The 12,833-nt window shown below is 36.5% G+C and overlaps 1 protein-coding gene across 2 annotated transcripts in view; it reads left to right on the forward strand.

Annotated features, from left to right (window-relative positions):
- Positions 1–12,833, forward strand: part of Slc12a2 (solute carrier family 12 member 2) — a 93,861-nt gene that overhangs the window by 20,071 nt on the left and 60,957 nt on the right. For both annotated transcript variants that reach the window (XM_074076620.1, XM_074076621.1), the window contains exons 2-4: positions 5,442–5,561; positions 6,678–6,753; positions 7,066–7,161. In XM_074076620.1, the coding sequence (XP_073932721.1) occupies positions 5,442–5,561; positions 6,678–6,753; positions 7,066–7,161 (292 nt within the window). The remainder of the gene's footprint in view (positions 1–5,441; positions 5,562–6,677; positions 6,754–7,065; positions 7,162–12,833) is intronic.

Genomic DNA, 12,833 nt, shown 5'->3' on the forward strand with positions numbered 1-12,833 from the left:
TTGGAGATGGGGATTGCATGCAAAGTATTTGTCTGGGCAGGCCTCAAACCTCAATCCTTCCCACCTTAGCCTCCCAAACAGCTAGGATTACAGCTGTGAGACACCAGCGCCTGGCTCGATTATTCTTTTAAAATGCCAATAAAACAAAAACCCAAACACCATCCTCTCAAATTAAAAAAAAAAGTGTAGATTATTATCTTTGCCTGTTATGCCTGAAATCACTAAGAAGAAATTTTTTACCAAACTTTTCCCAATTTAAAGGCAGAATTACTAGAGATGTGTTTAATTAGTGTTTTTACTGAATTAAAAAGGTGTACTGTTTAAAGTCTTGATTTTTTTTCTTCCCAATGAAAAACACTTTTATCAGTCTACCGTGTAAAAAATCTGTTTTCAAAAGTTATTTTTGGGGCTATAGGCATAGCTTAGGTGGCAGAGCACTTGCCTACCAATCACAAAGCCCTGAGTTCAAACCACAGTATTGCAAAAAAAAAAAAAAATCATTTCAGTGGGGCAGGCATGATTATGGGTACACACCTGTAATCCCAGCTGTTCAGAAGACTGAGTCAGGAGGATCATGATTTCTAGGCCAGTCTGAGCTACATAGTGAGATCCTCTCTCCAAAAATAAAAATGGTGGCTGCACAATCATCTCTCCTGTATTGCTGTCCTTTTCCAATGACAACTTTAATAAAGATTGCTTATGCTACACTGTATACTTGAGATGTAAACTTTGTAACCTTAGTAGCTGACATTTTAATGTAATGCATACTTTTAAAGCATTTAAAAATGAAAAGCATATTTGTGTACTGGTAAAATAGACAAAGACAATCCTATAGTTTTGTTACAGGGCTGACTACTTAAAGAAGCCATATTAAGGTTTTTAATTATAATAATGAAAGAAACTTTTTCCCATTTGATTTTTGTTAATTACTAAAAAAGATTTGGTTTCATTATAAATTTGGTTTCTAAAAATACTGAATAGAGTTTTAGTGTTAGAGAAAAAGTAGTGGCTTAATATTATAAGAATTTTTCACTAAAAAAAATCATCATTAAGCTAAGTCACTCTGTTACAATGAATGGATATTTTTTCTCAGCTCTAGCAGAATGGAAGACCTTTGCTATGTAAGAGATAAATTGGTGAATCAGAAATCAAATTATTTTTGGATATTGGAAACAATTTTTTTTTTTTGGTAAGTATCTAAGACATGCATCCAGGAATAAATCTAAGATATTGTTTCCATTCTAAGTATTTTAATCTTGCCATCTTTTCTGGTCAAATATACTTTGGCAATTAAGTGTTTGCTGAAATCCTTAGAAATTATAAAACATATACAGAAAAAGAAAACTATTGCATTTAGAAAAAAGTCACTGTTTATAGCACATCAACCATTTCTTTTTCTCCTTTGGTAAAGATTAGAACAGTAAACATACTGAAACATTGAAGTGGTGTCATCCCAATATTTACATACATGGCTATAACTAAGAAGGCTAGTCTGATCTGGAAATGAACCTGAGCCATCCCTCATGACTTCTCACATGTAGTCAGTTGGTGTTTAAAGCTATTGATCTGGTAAGATAATCACAGACAGAAAATATGTTGTGAGAAAAGATGAGTCTATGACCAAACATTGGAAGGGACTCACATTCAGTTTCAGGATAGAAGCAGCTCAAAAAGAGTGGTCTTTCCAGAAAGAGTACGTGGGTAGTATCAAGTCAGCTTCAGATATCCAGTGAGAGGGTCTGAAAAATGTGCAATAGACTTGGCAGAAGAAAAGTCATTGGATGTCTTCATAAACCCTATTTTGGTATTGTGGAGGGGTGACCAGTATTTTTTATTTGTTGGTCTTTCAGTAGCTTTGATGGCGGGCATGGCACAATAAATGTTGATCGTGGTTATGTATACTAAGAATATAACGTTTTTGTTCAACTCCTCATATTTTCTGTTTGTAAGTATGTCTCAGTCTTGTTCCTGTAGCTTCACTCTCTGGTTCTTTATCCCTGGCCCCCTCTCCTAAGCTCCAGTCATAAATTTTTCAACTACATGAAATAGATTCTTTAGTTGTCTTCTAGCTCTTCAAATTTAATATTTCTTCCTAGGTTAACATAATTTACTTGTGTGTGTGTGTGTGTGTGTGTGTGTGTGTGTGTATGTATACACACACAGTATTATTAAAAAATCCTTTCAGTTACTGAAAGTCTTAACTTACCTGAATGTTTCCATTCATTCTTGTCTTTCCCGGTCATCCAATTTCCTTCTCATCCTACCCCCAATTCCTAATTGGTAGGCTCAGAGTCACAATGCTACTTTGCAAAATATTATTTTTCTGAATAATGCTAAATGCATTTGGTCCACCTTATTTAATATAGTATTATCCATAAAATAATTTGTTTTGATTATGTATTAGTGTGAAAAATAGTAAAAAACATAAACCCATCATTGTTGTGAAAATGGCAGGAAGATTAAAGATTTTTATGTACACAACTTTCCATCAGCATGATTTATAGTTCATACTTGAATATTTGATAGTATTTGGTATATTTGAACTTTTCCTTGATAATGAGTTTTTTTACACAGAAGCTTTTTGGGGATGGAAAAAATGTGATACTCAACAATTTCTTTATTTCTTGGAAGCTAATGTATTTTAGCAGACAATGCTGAGGATGCAGCTCAGTGGCAGAACACTTGCCTGGCATGTGCAAGGCTCTGGGTTGATCCCAGCATTACTTAAAAAAAAAAAAAAAGAAAGAAAAACAAAAGACGTATATTCACTTTGGTTTCCATACAACTGAGACCCCAGTTTCATTATACTTAAGTCTGTTAATTGAACTACAAAGAACATACTTACTTGATTTTAACTTTTCTATTTTAGTAATTAATAACTAAAATACTTTTCAAAATAGTTACTAGAAGATGGTCAGAAAGATACAGATTTTTCATTTTGTACAGTGACGTCTTTATTTCATATGTGTTAGAAAATGCTTGCTTTTTTTGTTGTTGTTGCTGCAGTACTGAGAATCAAACCCAGGGCCTCCCGAATGCTAGGCAAGTTCTGTACCACTGAGCTCCATTCCCAGCCCTTACTTTTTTGAGATGGGCTTCAATATATGTTGCTCAGACTGGACTCAATGTTGCTATGCCCATGCTGGCCTCGTGAGTGCTGGGATCCCAGGTGTACATCACTATGTCCAGCTCTGAGTGTTTACTTTTTGAACAGAATCATTCATGGTGTGGTGTAAACCAGCATAATTGCTAGGTCTTCAACTTTGAGGTGAAATTCTGCTAAACACCCATAGCAGAAAAGTTTAGGATACCTTCATATTTTTGCTTTGTGAAAAAGACATTCACATTGATACTTCACACTGGAAAAAGTAGCCTTTTAGGTATGCATGTCTTTTATTTTCTTCTTTCAGTAGAAATGGAAAGGGAAGGATGTCTTTTCTGTGTATATTACAGACATACACTTTCTTGAATTACTTGTAAATTCAAGAAATAATATTTTAAAACTCGATGGAAGAGTACTATTTGTCCTAGAGTGAAAACTAAGAAAGTTTTGTCCACTTTAGAGCTAATTAAATTAACAAGGCAGACTTTTTTTTGTCTGGCTTTATTTGAATAATTGAACAGTTGCATCATTTTTCCCTATTAGGAATTGGGATCATCATTGACTGCTGTCTGAATGTACTTAACAGTGGGAAAAAAGCTGAATTATGTTGCTCTTGCAATTGAGCTACACAGACCCCTGGTCATATTTTTTTCCTACTATTTGTATGTGTATGTATTTCTGACAAGCTTAGTGGCTACTGGTAGCCATGTTCATACTAGATTCTACCCAAGAAGAGAATTGATAGGCAGGCTAAAGTTAAAGAGAAGTTTGGATCATTGTATAGATTTTATTCTGTGATAACAGAATTTCCTTTTCTTTAAAAAATTATGGTCAGAATTCACTTAATGGTGTGAAGCATTGAAATCAGTTTTAAAAATAAATTTAGCTTTATGCATTTTAAAGAAACAGTGTTCAAAATATAGCTATTTTTTGTCCCTTGCTGTTGAGAAGAAGAGAGGAAAAACCATGGGGATAGTGTTAGGGACATGACTTTAGATTCAGAACATACATCTCTCAAGCTGTCTCTCGTCCCTCTTAGTATTGTGTTTAAGGCTCTGTTAATGGTTTGGAAATGTATCACAGAAGGAAGGTAGAAAACAAACTAAGAATTACAGATTTAAACATGAAACTTTACAGAAGAAGGAAACACTAGTTGTGAAAATGCATTGTCAACCATTTCATTATTAGCCGAGTCTGAGAAAAATTTCAAAGGAGATTATCAAGAGCACTGAAAGAATGAATACTTAAAGCGTTAACGGTTTAAAGCTTCCATACTTTCACAGGTAAGGAGTGAGTAAAGGGAAGGGAATATGAATGAATCTTGAGACCCAATCCTACTGTCGTGGACTATAAGGGGAAAACTACATTGATTGGTGATGAAGAAGAGTTTTTAAATTGTTACTGTTGAAATTTCCCATGTTGAAAGGTTGGTAGCTAGGTGATATAAGCTTGTGGCTAGAGAGAATTTATTGACCTACCTAGCCTATGCATGGCCGACAGTGTTCCCTGTGTATTGCAGACACCAACAAAGTGTAAAATTTGTAAATGTTACTTTTAGCTTTTGAGCTAGGATTTTACTGTGTTCCTAGGCTTGCCTCGAACTCCTAGATTCAAGTGATCCTCTATCTTTGCTTTCCAAGTGACTTGAACTATGGGCTTGGCTTAAACTCTGGAGTTACTAAGAAGTTTGCTGTCACAGTCAAGCATAAGTTTTAAGAAATTTTAATAATTAAGATTTCCTTCTATATTGCTTTATATTTTCCTCAGGTAAAATACTCAAAAACCTTTATGGATTAACTATTCATTACCATAATAAAATACCTGAGGCAGGCTACTTAGTAAAAAAAAAATTTTAATTAGGTTACTTTGGGTGCTGAAAGTCCAAACAGTATGGTGTAGCCTCTGGTTAGGGCTTCCCCTTGGCTGTGTCACCTCATGTTGGATTGCAGTGGTGAGAGCATGGGTAAGCACAAGTATCACATCACCCAACAGACCCAGATAGAGACTCAGGGGTTAGGCCCAGACTTTTACAAGAACTTGGGATAACTCATATCAGGAGATTGTTCCCATCTCAGGACAATATCCTAGTGACCCAGGGACCTCACCCTACGCCCCTCTTAAAGCTTCCAGGCCTCCCAGTACCACCACCCTGGGAACCAAACTCGCAATACATGAACCTATGTGGGGAACAAATTATATCCAGACCGTAGCACTTGATTCTTCTACTATGTCTATTATGTCCTTCTAAATATGTTTAAATATATTTAGTTTTGTTGTTAGGAATTCATCTTAAATTTCAAATAGTTCTTAAACAATTTATATTTCTTGTTATAATTAGGAACCTTTTGAGGATGGCTTCGCAAATGGAGAAGAAAGTACTCCAACCAGAGATGCCATGGTCACATACACTGCAGAAAGTAAAGGAGTTGTGAAGTTTGGATGGATCAAGGGTGTATTAGTATGTGTATATATATATATATATATATATGTATATACTTAATTTAAGAGAATTCTTTTTCTTCCTCTGCTTAAATTGTTCTATTTGAGTACTATGGAAGATCACTCATTCCTCTTCTTTTTCGATACTAAATTCAACGGAGGAGATATATTTATTAATATAAACAAATTGCCCTTGATAAATTGGAGAAAGTTTCACAAATCAGTTGGACATTTTTTTCTTTTTTGTGGTACTGGGGATTGAACCCAGGATTTCGTGCTTACTAGCATTCTACCACTTGACTTATGTACACAGCCCTTAAAATTTTTTTTTTGGCAGTACTGGGGTTTGAACTCAGTCTTCACCTTGAGCCACTCTGCCAGCCCTTTTTTGTTTTTTGTTTTTTTTTTCTGGTTATTTTATTTTATTTTTTTTTCTTTTATTATTCATATGTGCATACAAGGCTTGGTTCATTTCTCCCCCCTGCCCCCACCCTACCAGCCCTTTTTTGTGAAGGGCTTTTCAAGATAGGGTCTTGCAAACTATTTGCCCCGCTGGCTTTGATCTAAGATCCTCCTGATCTCTGCCTCCTCAATAGCTAGGATTATAGGCATGAGCCACCAGTGCCTGGCTCTTAAAACTTTTTTAAAGAGGAAAAAGAACCCACAAAATTTATTAGTAAGCCTAAGGCATGAGAATATGAGACTAAATTTAATTTTTTTTGAAAAATCGGGGAACAATTGACATTTTGTGCTTGACAAATATGTAATATTTAAACTATTCTTTATAAAAGAATAAGCAAAAATTAAACTTGTATGATAAAGAGAAATGTGGATTATTTTTTTAAAGGGCTAGTGTCTTAAAATATTTCTTGTCCTTTTGTGTTGTGTTGCTTCTGTTGTGATAATTTTGAGAAGCACATTGATTTGTACACACATACTTATGTTACATTACACTTACATTAGTTTAGCACTAAACTTTCATTAGAGTCTGTTTAGAAACAGCTACAGGTGTTAGATTTAAAAACTAACTTCAACAGTTTTGGATGCACTTATCTTACATTTGACTGGTACAGTGTTTATTACTGTAATGTTTATTTTTTTTAATCTATGACTTGACCTCTTTTTTCCCTTCTAGGTACGTTGCATGTTAAACATTTGGGGTGTTATGCTCTTTATTAGATTGTCATGGATAGTGGGTCAAGCTGGAATAGGTAAGTGAAGTTACATAGTACTTGATTTGAGTGTAATGAATTGGTAAAATAACTGTGCCTGCCCAAGTTCTCAACCTCATAAAATTCAAGTAATTGAAGTCACCTTAAGCTCTCTTTTTCTTTATTTCCTCGATTGTTACATTAATAGTACCTTTTCTGATTTCTAATTTGATTTTTCAAAAATGGGGTTCAAAATTAATTAGTGACTTATTTATAATGTAAATTTAGTGTACTTACACCAACCAATTCTAAATAATGACAAGCTTAAATAAGAGTATAAGCATTCTTAATTTCTTTTTTTTTTCTCTAAAGGTCTATCAGTTGTTGTAATAACCATGGCTACTGTTGTGACAACTATCACAGGATTGTCTACTTCAGCAATAGCTACTAATGGATTTGTAAGAGGAGGTAAATTTACAGTCTTTACACTTTATCATCTTACTATTACTAAATAAATTGAGATTTAAATCTTATTTCTAACTTGTTCTATTTTTATTTTTTGGTGGGATTGGGGTTTGAACTCAGGGCTTTGCTCTTACAAAGCAGGCTTTTTACCGCTTGAGTCAAACCTCCAGAACATGTTGGTCTGGTTTTTTTAGGGATCTTGGAAAGTGTTTGATCTGGGCTAATTGTGATCCTCTCAGACTCAGCCTCTGCCTCCCAAGTAACTAGGATTATAGGCATGAGCCACTGGCATCCAACTATTTTTTGTTTTAATAGAAGAAACATATCTGGTGGTGTATATGTGTATGGAAGTTTCAGCTGAACAGTTCCATACTGTTATATTTGAATGTAAAATTTAATTTGATCCATATTCATATACTACAGGTACAGTTATCTAAGGTATTTAAGGTGTTCAATGTGTAAAGCAGTGAGAATGAAGCATCTGCCTAGTCTCTTATCTACTGGACTGCTCCTTGTTGCTTCCTCCTAAGCTTCAGTCCTTGGCCACCATTGTGTAGGTATAACACCATTTTACCTTCTATTGAGGGAAGCTCATTTTGTTGCTGTGATAAAATACCTGACAGGAAAAAACTGAAGGGAGGAAATACTTATTTTGGGTGATGGTTTCAGAGGGTTCAGTCCATGGTTGCTTGGCCCCATAGCTGTCAGAGCATGTGGAGGAGGAGACTGTTCACTTCATGATGAACAAGAAGTAGAGGAGGAAGGGATTGAGGATAAAGTATAACCTTGAAATGCATATGTCCTTCAACTTAACTTCCTTCAACTAGGTCCTACCTCTTAAAATCTCCAGAATCTCCCAAAATAGTGCCACCAGCTGGGAGCCATGTGTTCAGTGCATGACCCTGTGGGGGACATTTTCTTTTCTTTTTTTTTCAGTACTGGAGCTTGAACTCAGGGCTTTCACCTTGAGCCACTCCACCAGTCCTATTTTTGTGAAAGGTTTCTCAAGACAGGGTCACGAAGTATTTGCCTGGGTTGGATTCGAACCACGATCCTCCTAATCTCTGCTTCCTGAGTAGCTAGGATTACAGGTGTGAGTCACCAGTGCCCAGGTTGTGGGGGACATTTTATATTACAACCATAACATTCTGCCCTGTGACCCCCAAAAGCTCATGGTCATCTCATAATGCAAAATGTGTTTAGTCCGAATCCCCAAAGTCTTAACAGTTCCAACACTGATCAAAGCCCAATTCAAAGTCTCCTTTGAGACTCAGGTAAAACTCTTGAGTGATAAGCCCCTGTAAAATAGAAAAAGTTACGTATTTCCAACATGGCACAGAGTGAACATTTCCATTCCACCAGGGAGGAATAGGAGAATAACAAGGAAGAAACTGACTAAAGCAAGACAAAAACTCAGCAGAGCAAACAGGAAATCCTGTAGCTCCCTTTTCTGTATCTGGGGCAGTGTCATAATGTAAGCTCCAAAAGGCTTGGACAGCTGCATTTGGCTTTCCTGGTCATATGTTCCACATTTCTCGTATCTCCCACATCCTGGGGCCTCCACTACAACTTTAGCATTGCCTTCTCAGGGACTGCCTACAAGGATCCTGACCCTGGTCTCTTGGGCCTTTCTTTGAAATTGGGTGGAAACATCCATGACGGTATAACTCTTGGATTCTGTATGCTTACAAAAGCACTAACACATGGATGTTTCTAAAGTCAGCTGCCAGCTTGAACAGTAGCCAGGCCCTGTTGGACCATGACTGCACAGTGTCATCTGAGGCCTCTGAGTGATTGAATCCTGGAGGACATTTACCTGGATGGCTCTTTGTGAATGCAGGGCACTCTGGATCCCTCTTCTTAAAGCATAGTCTTTCAGATGCATTAAAAGGTTTTATACTCCTGATCCTGAGATGGGTGGGGTCTGGCCAATTCCTGAGATGCCCTCAAGACATCTTTCTTACTGCCTTCTATGGAAAGCTCTTGATTTCTTTTTAATGGTATAATCTCTGAATTTTCATCCACCAAATAATTAATTAGTCCATTACTTTGAATCCAGCCTCACACAAAATCTCAGGAAATGGACAAAAATGTAGACTAATTCTTTGCCATAATGTAACACTAATGGCCTCTAGACCAGTTCCCAATAGGGTTCTCATTTCTACCCGAAACCTTATGAACATAGTATGTAAGTACTCTCCACATTCCTGTCAGCGTTCTGATTGTCTTAGCTCTCACCAGAATCACCCATTAAGCTCTACTTACTGGATTCTAGGGCTCCACATCTCCTAATATTTCTGAATTCCTCCCACAAACCAGTTCCAAAGGCTTAAGAACCACATTGGCAGTTAGTTACAGCCACATTCCCCTTCTCTGGTACAGGTTTTCTCAGTTAGTTGCTTTCCCCATCACTGTGACCAAATACCTAAGAAAAACAAGGGAGGAAAGGTTTATTTTGACTTAGTTTCAGAGGGTTCAGTCCATGCTGCTTGGCCTTGTGTGCTTGGGCAGAACATCAAAGGTGGCATGGGGGCATGTGGCAGAGGCTCTGTTCACTTCATGATAAACAGAAAGCAGGGAGAGTGAGAGAGGGACTGGACACCAGATAGAATTTGACCTACTTCCTCCAACTAGGCCCCACCAGCTAAAGTTTGCATAACCTCCCCAAATAGGATCACTAAGCCTTTGCCACTTGGTGGGTGTGGGAGGTTCATATTCAAACCATAGCAAGTACTTTCCCCATGAGTTAGTGGCTTATATGGATTGCACCTTAAACTTGTTTTAAGTCGTACCTGAAATTCTAGCTCTCCTTTGTGAGCACCCTGAGGCCTTCTTTAATTGGAGTCAGCAGGATCTGCCATGTGAGTTTTTACTCTCCTCAGAGAGCACCCAAAGGAACAAAAGAATTAATGGCCTTGGGACCTTGGAGAACAAGAAGAAATGAATTCCATTTTCCAAATCAAAATTCATCACGCTGTTGAAATGAGAAGATCCCTGGAGAAAGAACATGAAATGTTTGTCAGCACCTGTGAAGTTAAATTGCAAATCACTTGAGAAAATAACCCATCTGTTTTCCATCTGCCTCAATTACTTTGAATATTCCTAACGGTTGCTATATGAGTAAAATTTCTGCTTTATCGGCTTCAGATATTGGGGGAGAGTCCAGATTGAACTTTTTACTTTTTACCATCATCACATTTCTGAGATACCAGAGGATCCAGATTCCCATGTCCTAGGAAGCTGGTATCTGGAATCAGTATGATTATGACTATGCTGAGCATGCATCAATATTTACTGAGGTTTTATGTCTGTATTAATCGGAATTTTTTTTTTTTTTCAGTTCTGGGGCTAGAACTCAGGGCCCTGTGGTTGCTAGATGCATTACCATTTGAGCCACTCTGCCTGTCCCCCATCTGTGTTAATCTGAATTAAGATGTACAGGAGTATAGAATGTGCATATGTCCCAACAGTGTTAGACAACATTGATGTTCGTCTTCTTGTGAATGAGTATCTATGTTTCATTTCTATTGGGAAATATAAGTGGGAATAGACGTGGGTTATTTGCAAGGGAGTCAGCACATCATCAAAGTTTCTTCTTATTCTCAAACCTTAGAATCTAGGTTGTGAAACTCGATGAAACCACTGACAACATGACCCCTGGACCATTATCCATTTGGAACTGAACTTCTGAAAGTGTAGGTTTTCTTGGATAATGACCCAAAGCCATTTTATTTTTCTGTCCTACTGATCATTTGGTTACAAATTCATCCAGCTCAGATACTGAGTCTAATCTTTTCTGTCTTGGATCCCAAGCAGAGTATGAGAATGTGGGACCCTTGAAGATCTGTCACAACAAACTCACATGTGTTACAATTTTTCTTTAGTAGTCTCAAAATGATAGTTTACAAAGGAAGAATCTATAGGGAGAAAGATCATTAGATCATAAAATTTGGAAATCTGTTATCAGGTATTTATATAAATAAGTAAATATATTTGCTGAAATAATGAAACGATGGAAGATAAGAGAAAGTCATTAAAGGACCGAATATCTTGAAACTTTGCTAGGAGACATTTTTTGTACTTGTTAGTTGGTGACTTTGGACACTTGGCTGATCTTTACAAAATAAAAACAAGCTGCGTCATCTGCAGTGAGTGTTTCCTTGAGGTTGTTTCAGTGTTGTATCTGATTCATGGACTTACAGATCTTCTACAAGATTTCTTGTGGAATCATGAAAAGCCAGTATTTTCACGTGAGAGAAAGAAGATACAGGTATGAAACTGTATCAGTCATTTCACAATTAAAAATACTGTATCTCAGTCTCATTCATTTTATCCCCAAAGTGGGTAGTTTTTAGCTTTAGCCATTAAAATTACTTTCAATAAATGACCAGTCCAAGCATCTGTAATCTCCACAGTGTGTATGTCCATTCAAAAGAACCAGGGAATCTTGGAAAAATGATGGATTCTAGATCCGAGCAGGAAATGTGCTTGGTAATCTTTTCATATCTGAAAGTAAGATAACAGAGGCTGCTATTTATGTCAGCAGGACCTAGGAGCCACCTTAAGGAACCAACTTAAAGAAGATAATACTGACTGAAGCTTGAATAATTTAAATAACAGCAGTAATAACCAGTTGGGTTATTATAAAAACATAAAATAACCCATTGGGATGAAAACATAAAATCCATACATTTGTAACAAAAAAAGTATCACAAAACTCATTTCTTTGGAGAATGCTAGGGAAATAAAAATTGGAAAGTAAAGTTAAAGAATCTAGTATCCAATCAAAAAGTTTGCTTACCTGAACTTAAGGTGTAATTACTCTACAATAATAAAGAGTGAAGAGAATAAGAATATTGCAACTTTGTGAGCTCTGAAGTTGATAAGAGTACCTGTGAAGAATTATTTCCCAAAAAAATGAATGTGAATCACATCATGGCTTTAGCTACAGGAAGCATTTTGCAGAGTATACAAGAGGAGTTCAAGGGCACTATAGGATGATGACAGCAAGTAACAGATTGGGAATCTCCCTGGAACAGTGAATCCTAGTTCAACAAAATTTCAAAGAACAAAAAAGATGGAGAAGGAATTAAGGTCTTAAAACAAACTGAAGAGAATCAGAGTATAGATGTGAGTGTTGTTGTTTGCTATTCATAGCCATAAACTACTGAGGGCCATATTGAGAGTGCCTTGAATGGATCTTCTACGCCTCAGCCAGTGAGACTTGATTTCAATCGCTTTGTAATGGTTGCCAAGAGTTGAGGGTAATAGAGCTACAGCTATCCGGAGGATTGGGTGTCATAGGGGAAACAGAAGAATGCTATGGGAATAGTGATGTTGGGGACCACTCATCTAAACTTTTTGTAGACTGAAAGTTGATTAATAACATTAATTCCTCCTGAAAGTGGAAGGCTGTGGAATACTGATTATTCTGAAGTAATTTTAATTTGAAGAGCCCCCTTTCTGTAAACTCGATACTTACAGTTCTCTTATTTGTGAATAGAACTATTTTGAGGCAGTGTTTGACAGTTTAATCTTGATTCTTAACAATTAACAATGTTTATATTTTATGAATATGTAATATTTCTCATTATGAAAGATGTGTTTCTAACTCTATAATTTTCTAGTGTTGTATACTTTTTTTGCTATAGGAGTGATTTAGTAGTTTTAGATTT

This window comes from Castor canadensis, chromosome 6 (genome assembly GCF_047511655.1).
Source record: "Castor canadensis chromosome 6, mCasCan1.hap1v2, whole genome shotgun sequence".
Taxonomy (NCBI): Eukaryota; Metazoa; Chordata; class Mammalia; order Rodentia; family Castoridae; genus Castor; species Castor canadensis.